The 17,543-nt window shown below is 35.8% G+C and overlaps 1 protein-coding gene across 2 annotated transcripts; it reads left to right on the top strand.

The window, feature by feature from the left end:
* The first annotated feature begins 2,146 nt into the window (after positions 1-2,146).
* Positions 2,147-15,864, top strand: LOC123806784 (alcohol dehydrogenase E chain). Of its 2 annotated transcripts, XM_045820099.1 has the most exons (9): positions 2,147-2,273; positions 4,642-4,743; positions 6,238-6,376; positions 8,077-8,164; positions 8,296-8,515; positions 10,510-10,770; positions 12,977-13,112; positions 13,704-13,842; positions 15,598-15,864. In XM_045820099.1, the coding sequence occupies exons 1-9, from the start codon at positions 2,256-2,258 to the stop codon at positions 15,620-15,622; spliced, it is 1,128 nt and encodes a 375-aa protein (XP_045676055.1). In that variant the 5' UTR covers positions 2,147-2,255; the 3' UTR covers positions 15,623-15,864. The 2 variants fall into 2 exon arrangements, with proteins under 2 accessions (XP_045676055.1, XP_045676056.1); XM_045820100.1 differs by lacking the exon at positions 4,642-4,743 and having other exon boundaries at positions 2,170-2,273.
* The last annotated feature ends 1,679 nt before the right edge of the window (positions 15,865-17,543 follow it).

Here is a 17,543-nt window from a genome sequence, read left to right as displayed (position 1 = left end):
ACACTGAAGCCAGAAAATCAGTCTTTCCCCATATGTCCCTGGCACCCTTTGAGCTGCTGTGCCTCCTCTGGAGCTTAGGATGAGTGTTTGTGATTAAGTGAGTCTGTGTTCCAACCCTTGAAGAGATCACTTGGGTCTACAGCAGCCCTCCATCTCACCAGAACTAAGTCCCTACTGATTTTCACAGCCAGCTGTTGTGGGGATTCATCTTCCCAGCACTGGTGCTCCCGGCTGGGGATCCCAGTGTGGATCTCTGCAGCTGAGGTGATCCTCCCTGTTCTTAACCACCACACATCAGTGTGGGCCAGCCCATTTCACATTTCTTCCCACTTGGAATATTTCAAAGTTACCTAAAATCTGTTATGCATATATGAATGCTAAGCCTGTAGATAATTTTTATAAGTTACTTGAGCCAAATAGAGGATATGTCTGGAAGCAAGATCTCAACAGACTGAGAAAAATGCTTCCAAGAAATGACAGTTTGCAGCTTTCTTTATGTATTTGGAATTAAGAAGAGAATGTAAGGAACATTATGTGAAGCTGTCAGACAGAAAGAAAGGGATCGAAGTACCAGATAGTTAACAAGACTCTATGTTCTCATGAGGGTGATCATGTTTCAGAAGGAGATGTCTGAAAAGAGGCATTTCAAAAGTGTTGCCAACTTAGGTGCACAGAAACAATGAACAGGGCTCGCTTAAGGCAAAGATGTCCTTTTACTAGAGAAGTTACATACCTGGACATGACTGCCCAAATCAGTCTGTGAGGTTACTTTCCACAAAACCACTTTTCTGTCTACTCATCCTTTCTTACCGATACGCATTTTTATATTACTAAAATTATGGAGTTGGAGCATTACTTTAAAATCACTATACAACATTTGTATTTCTTCATCATCTCAAAAATGACTATTTACTTAGCCATTCATCGTGTTGACCCATAATATATTTCATTTAAACATTTAGATTATTTCAGTTTGGTACTCAGAAAAAAAACTGCCAAGCACATTTTTGTGTCATTTCCTTGACAATTCTATAAAAAAATATACCCTTTATGTTAATGTATATAGGTCGAAAGACTATATCTAATTAAGTAGTTTAATATGCTGTGTTCCCAAATTTTAGTATAAGACTTAGGATTTATTAAAAATCAGACTCATATTCTCCTTTTTTTATTCATGGCACTGACAAAGGATAATAGAAGTGCATAAGTTTTTTTTTTTTTTGACTCTGCCAAAAAGATCATTATTTAGTTTCTAACTTAAATATCTTCTCTGTCTACAAAGCCTCCACTGAGTCCTTCAGTCAGGTGCCCTCCTTTTGAAATAGGTGGTATGACTTGTTTTCTCCCTGTAGACTGTGAGCTCTCTACTAAGGATAATCATTGTAGCTGGTATTTACTGAAGATTGTCTTATCTGTCAGTTTTCCTAATAGGTGCTTTAAAGGGCTTGATGCATCTGTTCAACAACTCTTTCAAATGGTACTATTATTCTATCATTTTTCAAATAAAGGAGCTAACGGCAAATTTGCACAACTAGTAAGCATAGGGACTGCCCTGAATCCAAGGCCATATCATAAGCATTGCCCCATATGCTTTTTGGCAGAGGTAGAGGCTCTCTGTTATTCTCATTGCCACACCACTGTACCAAACCGAATGCCAGTAACAGGGAGGTGCCCAGGTGATGCTGATAGGTAATGAGTAAAGCAGAAATGGCAAGGTCATGAGCACCTTTTCTGTGACTGATTGATGTCTGACTTCTCTGCAATGAAGAAGAGGAGAGAGCTGGAGCAAACACATTCCTCTGGCTTATAGTTCTCTCCGTCCTATGTCATTTGTGCTTCTCCCTTACTCTTTCTTCTTTCTAACTGCAACATGTGGATTAGAAATTGGGGATTAATGCACGCAAAGGCAAAACAGAGGATTGAAAGAGAATAAATATGGAATCCAGGAAAAAGGGACAGAGAAATTAAAATTTATGTGTAAAAAAATAGTTAATCAAAGATATCAAGCTCTTATCTCTAATTAGCATATTACAAACAAAATCTCTGTTTGAGTACTGGTTCAGTGCCCTTTTCTTTCTGATTTGATATGGTTTGGGAATAAGCTGATGGGTGTGGCTTAAAGAACCCAGATCACATGTCTGGAACTGGGCATTACATAAGCAACAAAATATTTGTGCAACATAACTGTTATATGTACTTGAGCAGGAAATAGTCTGCAAGAATTCAGTCTCCTGTCCTGCAGAGAGAATAGAATCATGAGCACAGCAGGAAAAGTAAGCAATTTTCTTTTTACTTTTGAAAATATAATCTCCTTATATAATACACAAAGAGCTGTAGTATTTAATGAATAATTTAAGCTATATTTAAATTAGAAACAATATATACTGAAATATAGAATGCACACTTTATTATGCAATGTATGTTGAACTATAATTGAATAGGCTGTTCCTAAATATCATTAACAACAATGTGTAGAATCTGTACCTATTAAAGTCTTTATTTTCTTTTTTTTTTAATATTTTATTTATTTATTTTTTAGAGAGTGAAGGGAGGAAGATAGAGAGAGAGAGAGAAACATCAATGTGCGGTTGCTGGGGGTTATGGCCTGCAACCCAGGAATGTACCCTGGCTGGGAATCGAACCTGGGACACTTTGGTTCCCAGCCCGTGCTCAATCCACTGAGCTACGCCAGCCAGGGCTTAAAGTCTTTATTTTCTATTTAAATAAATGTTCAGTAGTTATAGCTAATCATGAGTAATCTGAAAACCTAAAGTTAGAAATATTTTTAAAGAATTTATCTCTATATTAAGAACCTAAGCTTAAATGTTCTTCTTAGTTATCATCTTCTTTTTATGAACACAGGAGTTATCATCTTCTTTTCATGAACTTTTTAAGTTAAGTCTGATAAAACTTTTATTGATCTCAAAGCATTAGAATCATTAAGGTCAAGCAAGCCAACATCAACATGCAAATTCTGATTTAAAATTGTCTGATTATGGCTCAACCCAGGAAATTTCCACAGAAATCCTGAGTTCTGAGCACAAAAGAGTAAACCAAATGTATTCATGAGAACGATAAATAATAAGCACTCAATCCTCCCACCTCCGGTGCAACATCAGGCTTTCAGCTTTGTGGTAGCGCTCCAGTTATATTTAGTCTTCCTGTGTTGTATTTTCCTCAAATGCCAAACAGAAATCATAATAATGCCTATGTCATAAGGCAGTTTTGAGAACTTAACAAATTAATATTTCTTAGCACTTAGGATAGTACCTGGTACATGGAAATAATTCAATAAATGTTAGTCACTGCTGTTTTATTTAAACTTTGGTTAATCTTTTATGACCATGGGATGGTGAAACGATGACTTTGGATTGACCTTCATTCTCTGGACAGCCTACTTTGTGACTGCAAAAATTAGTTACTGGTCAAGAGAGGCTCAACTTTGTCATCTGAAAAATAAACCAATAAGTTAATAATTTCATCGTGTGGGGTTTAAAGATCAAGCAGGTAACTCATTCAGCACAGGTCACAGTGTGCCTGCCCATTATATAAACACCCAATAATCAGGACCTCTGTACTATTAGTGTATTATTTCTAAGCAGTCTCATGTTTACTGTGACATTGACTATCACAAACACCCAGGAAAGTGGGAGAATTGACATATAAACAAGAAAATAAAATGTCAAAAAGATAAATTTCAATTGAATTTTAAATTATGTTTACAGTTATTAATTATAAATTCATAATTATAATTATTAATAAATTGTCTGTCTAGAAAAAACTCTCAAATGTATATAAGCTTTGCAATCATGAAGACAAGTTCTGTATTGCCTTCTCAAGTACTAAAAATATATGTTCAATCTTAATTTTGAAGAATATTTATGGGTAACCTATGCTAGCTAAAACATCAAACACACAGTTATCCTATTTTTAAATATATATGTGTGTATATGTGGGTAAAAGTGTGTGTGTGTAGCTATAACTTCTGCAATTTTTGGCTCACATCTAATCTGGAAAGAATAGCTACACATAAATTAGATAAGAAAACCAAGTGGCCAAAACTCATTTTCAAATGAGTGATGCAAACAGGTAGCATACAGAAGTAGTGGGGAGAGAAAAAAAATCAAAGAAAGACAGGCAAATAGAGAAAAGAGAAATCCAATGCAGGGAGGCAAGTATGCACTGAAATCAAAGTCACATTGTTCTGGGCTTAAGTGGAAAAAATTGAGCAAGAGAGCAGCAGCTTTTATGGTAACAGACAGTGAATCTGTGAACCAAAAAAAAAAATGTGATTTAAAAACTTTATGTACAAGCCAAGAGTTGTGGGTAAACAACTGACTTCAGTACTGCATTAGGAAATATCAGGAATAAATAACCCTTGGAAAAAGAAACAATATAAGGATGGCCTAAAAGAATATATTCTATTTTATTTCAGTGTCTCATAGTTAATTCTTACATAATTATTTTACACATTTTTAGAGGTATTTTTTTTGTTTTGCATATCAGAGATTGTTCATTTCTATATAACATTTGTTAGGTTCCAGACATGGGGCTAGATGTTGCACATAAAAAGATGAAAGTCACAATCCCTGACTTCAAGAATGGGGGAACACGGGTATCATCTTTCTGTTCAATTTGCAGGTGATAAAATGCAAAGCGGCTGTGCTATGGGAGCTAAAGAAACCCTTTTCCATTGAGGAGGTGGAGGTAGCACCCCCAAAGGCTCATGAAGTTCGTATAAAGGTGAAATATTTTTTCACTTCTATTTAATTTTAGGATTAAAAAACTCAGAGAATAGTTATACAAAAAAACAAAAATTCATTAAGAGGTGCCTTTTATATGGTAATCCAAACAGTGGAATTACATTTCCTGTCAAGGAAAGACATAAATACAAATTGTTACATTTTAAAAAAGAGAAGAAAGAATATATATGGTATAATCCTAATGGCTACCTAAATAAAAAGGTAAACTGAGTCAAACTCAAAATAGTCAAAAAGATAAATTTATTCAAAACTAACAGGAATTGCGCCCTGGCTTGCGTAGCTCAGTGGATTGAGCGCGGGCTATGAACCAAAGCATCGCAGGTTCGATTCCCAGTCAGGGCACATGCCTGGGTTGCAGGCCACGGCCCCCAGCAACCACACATTGATGTTTCTCTCTCTCTCTCTTTCTCCCTCCCTTCCCTCTCTAAAAATAAATAAATAAAATCTTTAAAAATAACAGGAATTGCAATTTAGAATGTGCAAATTGTAGCAAGCTATAGGTCAGTTCGTTCAAAGTTTGGGGTAGCATGTACTTAATGGCAAGAAATTTAAAGATGGGAGAGTTCAGTTATAGTCTGTTAAAATGTATATATTTGTTATGATGGCATCTTCTATTGTTATTATTATATAATGCTTCTTTATTATTGTTTAATTAATTTGGGCCTTGAATTTTGCTTAATCTGATGATAATATTGCAGCAATGTATTCTTTTGTTTTTATTCCATTAATATTTTTCACCTTTAAAACAAAAACAAATGGAGACAAGCTTTGAAAATTCCCCATGAGCACAAAACCAGTCCAATCATGCCTCTGGAAAACATGAGCAAAATTCCCCAAGGTTGGTCTGAGGCAACCCCTAGCCAACTCTTTATTATTTAGGAAAATTATAATATTACCAGTTTTCTATAAATCAGACATTTAAGGAAATTGGTCTCTCAGTCCTTGTGTTTTGTTTTCGTGATGGGACAAGCATGAGATTTTCCATTTTATATCCAATGGTTCCATTTTAGGTTGAAATTCTTTCACACTAATAAAATAAAAAAAGGATTGATATGTTTATATAGAACAAGGGGCAAAGGAATATGAAGAGATATAGATAGATGATAGATGATTGATTTTAAAATCAGTTAGCATTAGACGGTAGAACTTAACTGATTTAATTTTCTCAGTGGTAATCTGCAATTTGTACTTCGATTAAAAAGTATGCATTCTTGTCAATTATATGAGACTTAAACATTTCAGAAATAATTATTTCAGATTATCCTGAAGTGCTTAAGGCAGGAAAAAAAAGTATCAGAGAGTTTTAGACTGAATAATCTTGAGACAAACAGAATCTTTTGTATTTGGGAAGAGTAGGGATTATTAGCAAAATCCTTGAAAATTCTTCACAAGTGCAACTTCAGGAAATTGGTTTCATTAAGTCCATCTGAGGACCGTTAGTTCTTCTGAATCCATCTTTCCTTTACCCACGTAGATGGTGGCCACAGGACTGTGTCGATCAGACGACCACGTGGTTAGTGGAAACTTTGTCACTCCTCTTCCTGTGATCTTAGGCCATGAGGCAGCTGGCATTGTGGAGAGCATTGGAGAAGGGGTGACTACAGTAAAACCAGGTACGGAATTCACACTTGGAGAATGTACCTTTGTTCAGGACCCCAAGATCATCCAATCTGGATGATGAAACTGAAGCAGTGCAAGATGAAAGACCTTGCTGAGGATGCAGCAGAGCTGGGACTTAAAGAGAGGTGTCTTCCTCTTCTTCCTGCCTCAGGCGTGTGTGCATTCATGCACTCATGCATACTCTCCTTCAGCAAGCATTTGCTGAGTATCTGCTAGATGTCAAGCACCTAACCATACAAAAGAGACCCACTGCCTGACAGTATTCACAACCAAGTAACCCATTTTAGTGTTGCTTAGAACTGTCTTTTCTCAAGTCCAAGAAGAAATATAAATAGGACAAGGGAAAATACTTTAGTCTATGTCCTGGACCTATAGATCAGTGAATGGAAACTGTTTTCTGCTGACTTCACAGAATAGGGACCTTGAGGCTCTGACTGAGTCAATATAATCTCCTCTTAGGTGGGAAGTAGAACTTGGTTACCGATTTTCTCTTCCAGTGTGACCTCTCTTCTTGAACACAGAATGAAACAGACTGTTTAGAAGGAAAAGAGAGACCTACCATCCTGCATAAACCATATCTGTTTAATTACACTTAACCATCATTACAAAGTACTAGTTTATCTTTAATACTTATTTTGTCTTCATTTTATTGTACATTAATATAGATAAATACTTTTAGAGATAAAGAGTGAATAAATACAAAATGTTCATGCTGTCATCTCTATATAAAGTTTATCTATCAAATGTATAGACAAAAATGGCCCAACCATTTTTATAGGTTTTGTGGATGAGTAGAATAGATAATTTAAAATAAAAATTATATTTAATTCTAAAAAAAATCACTGTAACCAGTAAATTCAGTCTCCCCCATTATCAAATACTTAATTAACCTATGGACAGAAAATATTAAAATAAATGGTTTTATTTGAGTTTTAGTTCTTAGTATTTCCTTTAGATAGAAATAAATTAATAATAAACAACACCCTTATTTTTCACCATGCCTCCCTCCATCACAGCAGGGAAAATGAATAATTTAGCTAAAAACATTTGAAAGTCTGTTCTTATCCTAAAAGAAAGTTCCTAAATCATTATTGAGGGTTGAGATTTTCAAAGAAATTTCTTGAATTCTTTTTCCCATTATTTTTATTTTTTCTTTAAAAAAACTAAAATTTTTAAAAATAAGCACTCATTTTATAGTAAAAATAAACAGTCACTTTGAAAAACAAAGAAATGTTTGTCAAAATCCTCATTTTTACTGTATCCCAAACTATTACAAAATACTCACTGACCCCAACAACTAATGAAACTATGGCCGGCTCTCACAACTAAAATTTATAGATATTTACAATAAAAATATTTAAGGTTTGATTATTAATGTTAAATGAGATACGTATAAAACCATCAAGAGAAAAAAGCACGGGATAAAAGATAACTATTAATGCATTAAAAACATTTTAAAATCCACGTTGTTTCCTACATGTGCATTTCCTTTTGAGCAATCTGCAGGCACATATAAACCCCAACCAATCACAATGCTGCCGGGCAATGACCAATGACATCATGGTAACTAGATCATATTTCTTAGACCCTATTCAAAGACAACCACCTCTAATACACACCCTTTAGCTTTAGGTTCTTGCTATATTAACTCCTGGGCAGAGATTTCATAAGAATTTGTTTTATTCCCCTCCAGGTGATAAAGTCATCCCACTCTTTGTTCCCCAGTGTGGGAAATGCAGTGTTTGTAAACACCCAGAAGGCAACTTCTGCTTGAAAAATGAGTAAGTTTCTGATATTCTCTTCACATAGCCAATGAATTTACACTACCACAACAACATTAATATACTCCAATGAATTACCTTTGTTATGCTCCTGTCTCATGCTTTGTGTGTCTGTGTGTTGCACTGGCCAGTTTAATCATGCCTCGTGGGACTATGCAGGATGGTACCAGCAGGTTCACCTGCCGAGGAAAGACCATCAACCACTACATTGGCACCAGCACCTTCTCCCAGTACACAGTGGTGGACGAGATCTCAGTGGCCAAGATTGATGCAGCCTCCCCACTAGAGAAAGTCTGTCTCATTGGCTGTGGATTCACTACTGGTTATGGATCTGCAGTCAAAGTTGCCAAGGTGCGAATGAACAATGGATGATAAAACCAGTTGCACTTGGACAGTCAGGAAACAAAGGAAAGTGTTTCTTTTAATTGTTCAAGTACAGTAGTCTCCATTTTCCCGCCACCACAGGAAAGTGGTTTCTCACAGCAATTAGAGATAATTCTTCATAGATTTACTGGTAGCTACTCCCCCCACCCCACTACCACAACAACATTAATATACTCCATAGAATTTAAGTTGCTGATTATGAGTAAAAAAATGTCTTCAGGGAGAATTAAAACCATGTCCTAGACAATGTATCTGTTTAGAACAAGTGAAAAGCTTTTGATAATTAGTGAAGAAAAAGTAAAGGTGCTATTTTCAATCATTTTTTGTCTATATTTGTTCTTTATGAGATTACTAAATTTTCGAACTGGGACCTCATTTAGTCATTCTTTCTCTGATGAGTCAGCACAAACATAATACCAGGCACAGTAGGTTCTGCTAGTTTTTGAGGCAGCAAAAGTAAACGAAATGAAAGAGTTGCCTTTGAGGAGAATCTAGTCCATGAATCGTCTACTCCCAGAATTACGATTAACAGTAGATTCCAAAGCCTTACCTGCTACACCTCCAGACCAAGCAGCACAAACATACCTGCTTTGTAGATCACTATGAGGAAAGCAAAGAAGTTTCAGTAATGCATTTTGTATTTATTCCACTTACTGGGGGATTTTACTGCTGCTTCTCCTCCCCTGACATGATCACGCACACATACATGCACACACACACCCAGAGGTGGTAGGTTTGAGAAATTCTTTAAGGTCCCTCTTCCCAAAAGTTTGAAAATCTAGGAGGCCCAGTTACATAAAGATATTTGCCCCAAATCTTATGGCAGGTTAGAATGAGAGCTGTGACTAGCATCTTTCTCAAAATCCCTGCTGAATCTTAAACCATAATATATTATTACCTACATTTTAAAATTATAATCACACGCCCCATATTTTTCTAAGTAAAGTAAAAAGTGATGATATACCCCAGAAAATGATTGATTACTAGGGACAGGAGGAATATTTTACCCACACTGAAGGCTGACTCCTAAAGCAGACTAGACATATTAAACAGTCCTTAGCTGATTTCAACAACTGACAGCACATGTTTTTCAAATTCTGTGACTCTAGCACTAAATCCCTTGTGCAATTACATCATCTGTTTGAGCAGATGGTCTAACTGAGCCTACACACAGTGCAGAAGCCGAGAGCACTCATGGTGATGAATTTCAACCATTATTAAAATGTAGAGCAACTTTTTATTGAATTATTGTTCATTAGTATATTTTTAAAAAGCAAGGATAAAGACCCACTAAGATTACACTGGTCTCAAGTGGTATTATCTTAAAGTTTCCAGTTAAATTTCCCCAGTTGTTAGGTTTGGTTTTAAGCTAAGAATAACTTCTCTGCCTCACAGCTAATTTCTGCTCTTATTATACTGGTAATGACTACTGAAAGTTAATGAACCAAGGAGTTAATCATTGAGGGTTTGGTTAGATTAATTTTAGCCTAGTGGAATACCTTTTCCATTTATTTAATTTCCCCAAAATTGCTTTTTGTATGTACAATTTACTAAAGCCTGTCAATGGATTTCAGCCACTAGATTCTCTATAAGATAGGAGTCATTGGCATTTAGAGCTCCAAGATCCGCTAGTCCCCAGCTCCCAGCCTGGGCTTCCCACTGGAGTCACTTGGGAATTCTGTCCTTCCTGCAGAGATATAATTGGCAATGGGCTGTGACCTGGGCATTGAGAAGTTTTAAAGCTCCCTAGGTGATTCTAATGTCTGCAAAGTTTGAGAACCGCTGATCTAGTTCAAAGCCCTCAATTTAAATGTGAACCAACAGAAGCCAAAAGAGATTTGACAGCAGGTTGGACAGAAGTCTGAATAGTACTGATAATGGATAAGATATGGCATTTCATACAGCCTAGACACTTTCCAACAATCATTACTCAATCCATTTTCACATTTTCTGAAACACAGGTCACCCCAGGCTCCACCTGTGCGGTGTTTGGCCTCGGAGGAGTCGGCCTGTCTGTGATCATGGGCTGCAAAGTGGCTGGAGCGGCCAGGATCATTGGGGTGGACATCAACAAAGGCAAATTTGAGAAGGCAAAGGAAGTGGGTGCCACTGAGTGCATCAGCCCGCAGGACTTCAAGAAACCCATCCATGAGGTGCTGAAGGAAATGACCAGTGGAGGTGTGGATTTTTCATTTGAAGTTGTTGGTCTACTTGACACCATGGTATGTACTGTGAAATGCTTTGAAATGTGTGTCTCCACATTCTGGAGTATGTTTTAGGCAGCAGAATATAAATATTGTATGTGCAGAATATTTTTAAAACTATGAATGGTGATTTTCTATCTCCTATTTGATACCTGGATTGTTTAATTTATTATTGTAAGTTTCACTCTGTCAGCTAAGCAAACTACTTCCCCTTTAGAGGGGGAAGATGGGTTTTTTTATTGAGCCATTTAAAATTTCTTTGTTAATTTTTAGTTAAAAAATTCAAACTCAAGTAAATATAAACAATACAAATTCTCTTTTCAAATCGGCAAGCCATTATCAATTATCATGCAGAAGACATCTCCAGCTATATTTCTTCCAGCTTCTCATGTGGAATTGGATTGTTAATTTAACTGAAGACACTAAATATCTGATAACCACATGCTCTGAGCTCACCTGGTTTTCCAAATGTCATACTCCATAATCAAAGGACTAATCATTATGTATATTGCTGAGGATCCTGAAAATTTTTTCCTACTACAGAAATATTTAAAACACTGACTGGGGCAGAGAGACTCTCTTTTGAAGTTCTAGAATAATAGGTATAATTTAAAGTAAAATCAATATATATTTTGGGGAAGTAAAGGCACACTTCAAACATGTTCATTTCAGTCCAATAGGTATGTTCATTTCAGTCCAATAGGTATGTTCAATTGTACTCATCATCATTACTTATCAGGGCAGTGTAAATCAAATGAGAAACTACAATGAGAAAACACCTCATCACTCCTATTAAGATGGTTGCTATCCAAGGTCCAAGAAATGGTCTTGGCAAGGTTGTTGTGCACAGTTGGAGGGGACATAAATTGGCTCAACCATTACAAAAAGAAGTATAGAAGGTACCTAAAAAATTTAAAATAGAACTACCATATGATCTAGCAATTCTACTTCTAAGTGTATATCCAAATAAAATGAAATCACTACCTCAAATAGCTATGTGCACCCCTATGTTTACTGAAGCATTATTTGCAATAGCCAAGATGTAGAAACAAGCTGAGTATCTATCAACTGATGACTGAATAAAGAAATTGTGATATGTGTCTGGTGGAATATTATTCAGCCATGACATCAGAAAAATCCTGCCATTTGCAACAATATAAATAAATCTAGGGGACATTATGCTAAGTAAAATAAGCCAGACAGATAGACAAATACTTTGTGATCTCCCTTGTATGTGAAGTCTAATAAAGCTGAAGTCTTAGAACTATTGAGTACAATGGTGGTTGCCAGGACTGGGGTTGGGGTAAGAAATGGGGGGATGTTAGTAAAAGGGTACACACTTTCAGTTATAAAATGAGAAAATTCTGAAAATCTAATGTACAGCAGGATGATTATGGTCATTAATACCGTATTCTATACTTCAAGTTTACTAAGGGAATAGATCTTAAGTGTTCTCACCACAAAAGAAAAGAAAAGAAAAGAAAAGAAAAGAAAAGAAAAGAAAAGAAAAGAAAAGAAAATGGTAACCATGTGAGGGATGTGTTAATTTGACTGTAATAATCACTTCATATTGCATATGTATATTAAACCATTACATAGTATACCCTAAAGAAACACATTGCATAACTTGACCATATACAATTTTTATTTGGTAATTGTACCTCATCAAAGCTGGATAAATACATAAATCAGAAAAAGTGTCTATTTTAGAAATGGACAGTAGTATATGGAACCATTAAAAAGGGAGACCATCAAGTGGACCAGAGACAAACTGTGATGATGTAATTACCTTATATCTCGGTCACCATCAAAACACCTGGTTCAAAGTACTAAGTTCAAAATATCTACTTAATAAACAAATTAGTTAACCAACTCAGATTGCCTGTGAGTCATGTGATGACAAAATATTACTTGTATTTAAAGAATCAGACTTTTTACAGGTATGTTTGTAATGATGTTCTCCTCTTCATTACTTTATGAGAAAGAATTACATGTACACAAATTCATTCATCCATTGTCTTATTCAAAACATATTTTCTGGTTTTTTTTTCTAAAACCACAGCACTATCCTAGGCATAATGGGAAATGAAGATTCCACAGACATAATCTCTTCCCTCCACATGTTCACAATCTAGCTAGATCAGTATTACATGATACCATAGATCATGAGTGAGGACTATCAGAGAACCCACTTTAATGATGCCCAACATTAATTTTATCCCAGGTGGCTGCCTTGTTATGCTGTCAAGATGCATATGGTGTCAGTGTCATCGTAGGATTACCTCCTGGTTCCCAAAATCTCTCCATGAACCCCATGTTACTACTGAGTGGGCGTACCTGGAAAGGAGCGGTTTTTGGTGGTATGTGTTTAGGTTCAAGGGCTGAATTTTTTTTTAACTTCAGTACTTCTTCCCTTTATCAAGTGCCAAAGCCAGGTTTTAAAAATCAACATGGTTAAAATAAATGTAAAATCCTTTGCATCATAGGCTCCAAATCAACTACATGTGGAACTAATTCACAAGTTCCCAAGATAGATTTTTCTGGTGTCCCCATAAACTAGGGTCTTTCATCGCCTCTTCTTTTTACACATGTGACTCCACAAGGCACTGAATATACCTACTAAGACCCAGGAAATCCAGAGCAATCATTCATGTCTGCTTTCATTACCCATATTTAGACAATTGCACAATTTGCTCCTTGACTTCGGAAATAACCATCCATACTATAATTTCTCTGTGGGAGAGGTAATAGCTAAGGACCCTTGTTTATCTAGGCAAATTTTTAAGTAAAAAAAAAAAAGTCTAACCACTGCTAGAGGATATTGAAGTACTCTGTCTCTTATTAACCTCAGTAATATGAGTAGAACTTTCATTTTAATTCTGTTCAGAAAGTCTCCTCTCCAATTCTCTTACCCCTAGCTGCATCTAACAATGGTGTCATTTTCTTTTCAGGTTTTAAGAGTAAAGATTCTGTCCCCAAACTTGTGGCTGATTTTATGGCTAAGAAATTTTCATTGGACCCATTAATAACCCAGTTTTTACCTTTTGAAAAAATAAATGAAGGATATGAAATGCTTCGCTCTGGAAAGAGGTAGTTTTTAAGTTTCCTTTTAGAGTGGGGTTTTGGTTAACAGAAAAAAGGTTAAAATAGGAGAAAAGCATTGGAGTGCCTTGGTGTTCCATTACTAGTTCAGTCTTTGCATGCAAGATCATATTGTAAGAAACTAGGAATAATAGCTTTGCATTTCCAGTTCTGCTGAAATGAAATTACATATGTTGATTATGGTGAATCCAAATTATAAAAGGCACTGATCTTTATTTACAAGAGAACATTCACCCTTGCAAGGAAAAAACTCAGAGTCTCACAGTCATAATCATAACATGGTGCTCCTACAGCCTCTGCCTGGCCACCTAAAAAGACTGACCATTAATGACTGTGAATTTAAATTATATATGGGAGCAGGTGGAGCTACATTGGGATTATTTTCTATGAAGATATCACAATAAGTTCTTTAAAAAACTGTTATCTCTTTTTTTAGTTTACAAAAAATTTTTCACAAATAAAAATGGTGGTAAAGGAGAATGTTGTTGTAAATGTTTAAGTCTTAATTTTCTTCATAGCTTAGCAAAACAAGTCAATTTCACTTCATACCCCTAAAGTTTAACCCTAAAACCACCTACAAAGAAAAAAATTGTTGTTTGCATTATGGATGAGGCACAACTAGCAATAGGCAGTTATACCTAACTTCTACCTTCTAGTTTCAAATGCAAATACCTCTATTTAAGCAGTCATCTATTATCTATAATATCGAAAATTGGAAATATCCTAAAAGTCCAATAATAAGGGATGGTTTCAAGGGCTTCCAACACATACTAGAAATCAAAGAAGCCATTAAAAAGAAATGGTTTCATAACGCAATTTCAGGTTATAGAATAGAGAATATAAACTTATACATAAAATAGGATCCCAAGTTCTCAACAAACACAATAAAAAATGTACATATGTCTAGAAAAAAAGTTGATCAAAATGCAAGAAAATATTAACACTGATTATCTCTTAGTTGTGGGATAACAGGCTATTTTAATTATATTTACTCTGTCTTTTAGCTTCTAAATTATCTAGATATTTTCTTCACATGTATATGTATATATATATATGTATATGTATATAACTTTTATAGGCATGAAGACCTTCTTTTCCTAAAAGCATTTATACATCAGAAGATGAATTTTAGAATGAACATGAGCTTCAGTGTAAATGCTATGTTTCTGATCTTCCCAAGAGCAGAGTCTCCTTAAATACAAATCAACTTTTTCTGCTTCCAAGGCTCCTTAAGCACTGCTTTATCAGGGCTCCATTAAACCTTCAACATGGTTGTAACTATTATTACATCATTGTTTCTTTCAAGCAAGTTACTTGTCATCTTGCAATTTGTGCAATTTTGTATTTGGGTTTAAATCCCAGCACTTCACACTAGACATGTGACCTACGGCAAGTTACAAATCTCTCTAAACCTCAGTATTTTTCATCTCTAAAGTGGAAATAACATCAGAACCTGCCTCATAGCATTGTCAAAATGAGTTTACTCCTCAATAATAATGCCTAAATGGCAGTCATGTTCAGGTTGTTATGTTTGAGTTTAAGGTTGGAGAAAACACAAGACCGAGCCCAGAAAAAGTGAACTGCTGCTCTCTGACTTGAATTTAGCGTAAAGGAACGTAAATGGAGTGGCAGGAAACACAGAGCTGTTCACCGAAACACATCAGATGCTCCTTAGGCTCTCACACAGAAGAGTGTGAATCACCAAACATCAAAACAATTAACAGTTTATATTTTCTATTTCAGTATCCGCACCATCCTGACATTTTGAGACCAAGTGAATGCTTCACTTGCAGCAGTCTTCTGGCTCCTTCACCATCTGGCACATCAGCCAAACATCCTCAATAATGCTGTTCTTTAGAGATGCTATCAGTAAATTACACATGGGAGCTCTTCCAAAGAAACAAAAACTGATGTGAAATCATTTTTGAGGCAAATGTTTAAAATCTAAGTGGAAGCTAGGTGAACCATCAGCTGTGTAACCGAGTCCAATAAACGTTCCTTTTTAATCACTCCACTCGTGTTGAATCATGTCATCTTTCCCATCCAAGAAAAATAATTCTTTTGACTTCTTGCCCTTTTTGTATCTTAGCCACTCTTAGTCACTGAAGCTCAGTGGAAGAGGTCCTCATTATACTTGCCCCTAACACGCATATAACAATGGGTTCTTGTGCTTGGAACCTTGTACTTCTGCCTCTACTTTCACTGTCTATATTTTCCTTTTCATGAAATGTACCAATACCCTAAAATAAAAACTATGTGTGGGAAAAAATATGCCAAAACTCTTAAGTGAAAAAGGTCCAGAATATCTAAATGCGGAGGGTTTCTTAAGGAAATGTTGCACACACATTTTATATGATGCAGTAAAGTGTATTTATTGGTTTTATACTCTTGGCACTAAATCTGTAATTGTTCTTTTAAATAAAAACAGTTACGTATGATAAATGTATGGTTCAGACAGTAAATGTGAAAACTGTACTATTTCTGGAAACATATTTTAAAAACCTGGAATTTTTACTCACAAAAATCTTTATTGGTTAAACCACCTTAATTATTACAATTAACTGAAATGAGTCATGGGTAATTAAAAAGTAATATGGTGACTTAAAGTGTAAGGATGAAGCAGATGTGGACACAGCATGGTAAAATGGTAACTAAGAAATAGCACAAACATCTAAGCCAACATGTTTTCTAAATAAATATGTATATTTATACATACACAGATGTGCATTTTTGCAAAAATTATTTTCAATCTAGAACTTGTCTTAAGTCAAGACTATAACCCTGGGATTAGTTTAATTCTTTTTTTAAATATGTGAAAGCCTGTGGTACATTTGTTAACACTTTCCCAATCAGGAGAAGATTTACATTTTGAGCTTTATCTGTAGATGAGTAATGAAAAATTTATTCCTTTAAGGAGTTTTAGCTTTCTCCAAAAGTGTACTTGTTTCCATGTCTATAATTTGTTTAGTATTGTGGAAAGGATCCTGGATTTAGAGCAAGTCATCTCCCACTTACTTGTGACCTCCTGTAAGTTACTCAGCCTCTCTGAGCCCATTTGGTCCTTTGATTTAAAAAATTACTCTACATACCCATTACTGCTTCAGGATGATTAGATGAGATGATGCTAAGTGAGAGGGCTTTGTCCACTATGAAGTATCATATAAATGTAAGGAGTAGTATAATTGTTTTGTAACAGGATGGAGAAGATATCAAGAGTCCAGGGGGCTTCAGAATGTTCCTATGAGAACATCACTGAAGACTATGGATCCATGCTGCTGAGTGCTCCAGTGTTTTTATATTGATCATGATGATGTGAGGCCCAGAGAAGGAGATAGTTCTAAATAACTACATCACAAAAGTCAGCATAAAGTTCCGCTGGTTGCACAGAGGCCTATATTCAACTTCATCTCTCCTTCCTCCCCAGTTGTGGGGAGCAGGCAGAGACCAGGGTGTAGGTGGACATGTCAGTGCTCTCACAGAGTGGCAACATCCTCCTCCATAGGGGTATGTGTGAGGAGTTTGAGGGTAGGTGCTTTCCATACCAAACACTGACAGTCCATTCACATTGTCATCAGTGGGGAAGGAGGCAGCTGTACTCAATACATAAAAATGCACCACAGAGTGATCAGTATCCTGATAGGCCTGTAATGGTGTGTATGGTCAGGGTGTCCCACTGGCCTCCAGCATTG

The sequence above is a fragment of the Phyllostomus hastatus genome, unplaced genomic scaffold (assembly GCF_019186645.2).
Source record: "Phyllostomus hastatus isolate PE091 unplaced genomic scaffold, TTU_PhHast_1.1 phas_scaffold_39, whole genome shotgun sequence".
NCBI lineage: Eukaryota > Metazoa > Chordata > Mammalia > Chiroptera > Phyllostomidae > Phyllostomus > Phyllostomus hastatus.
This window is presented reverse-complemented; position numbering and strand designations above follow the sequence as displayed.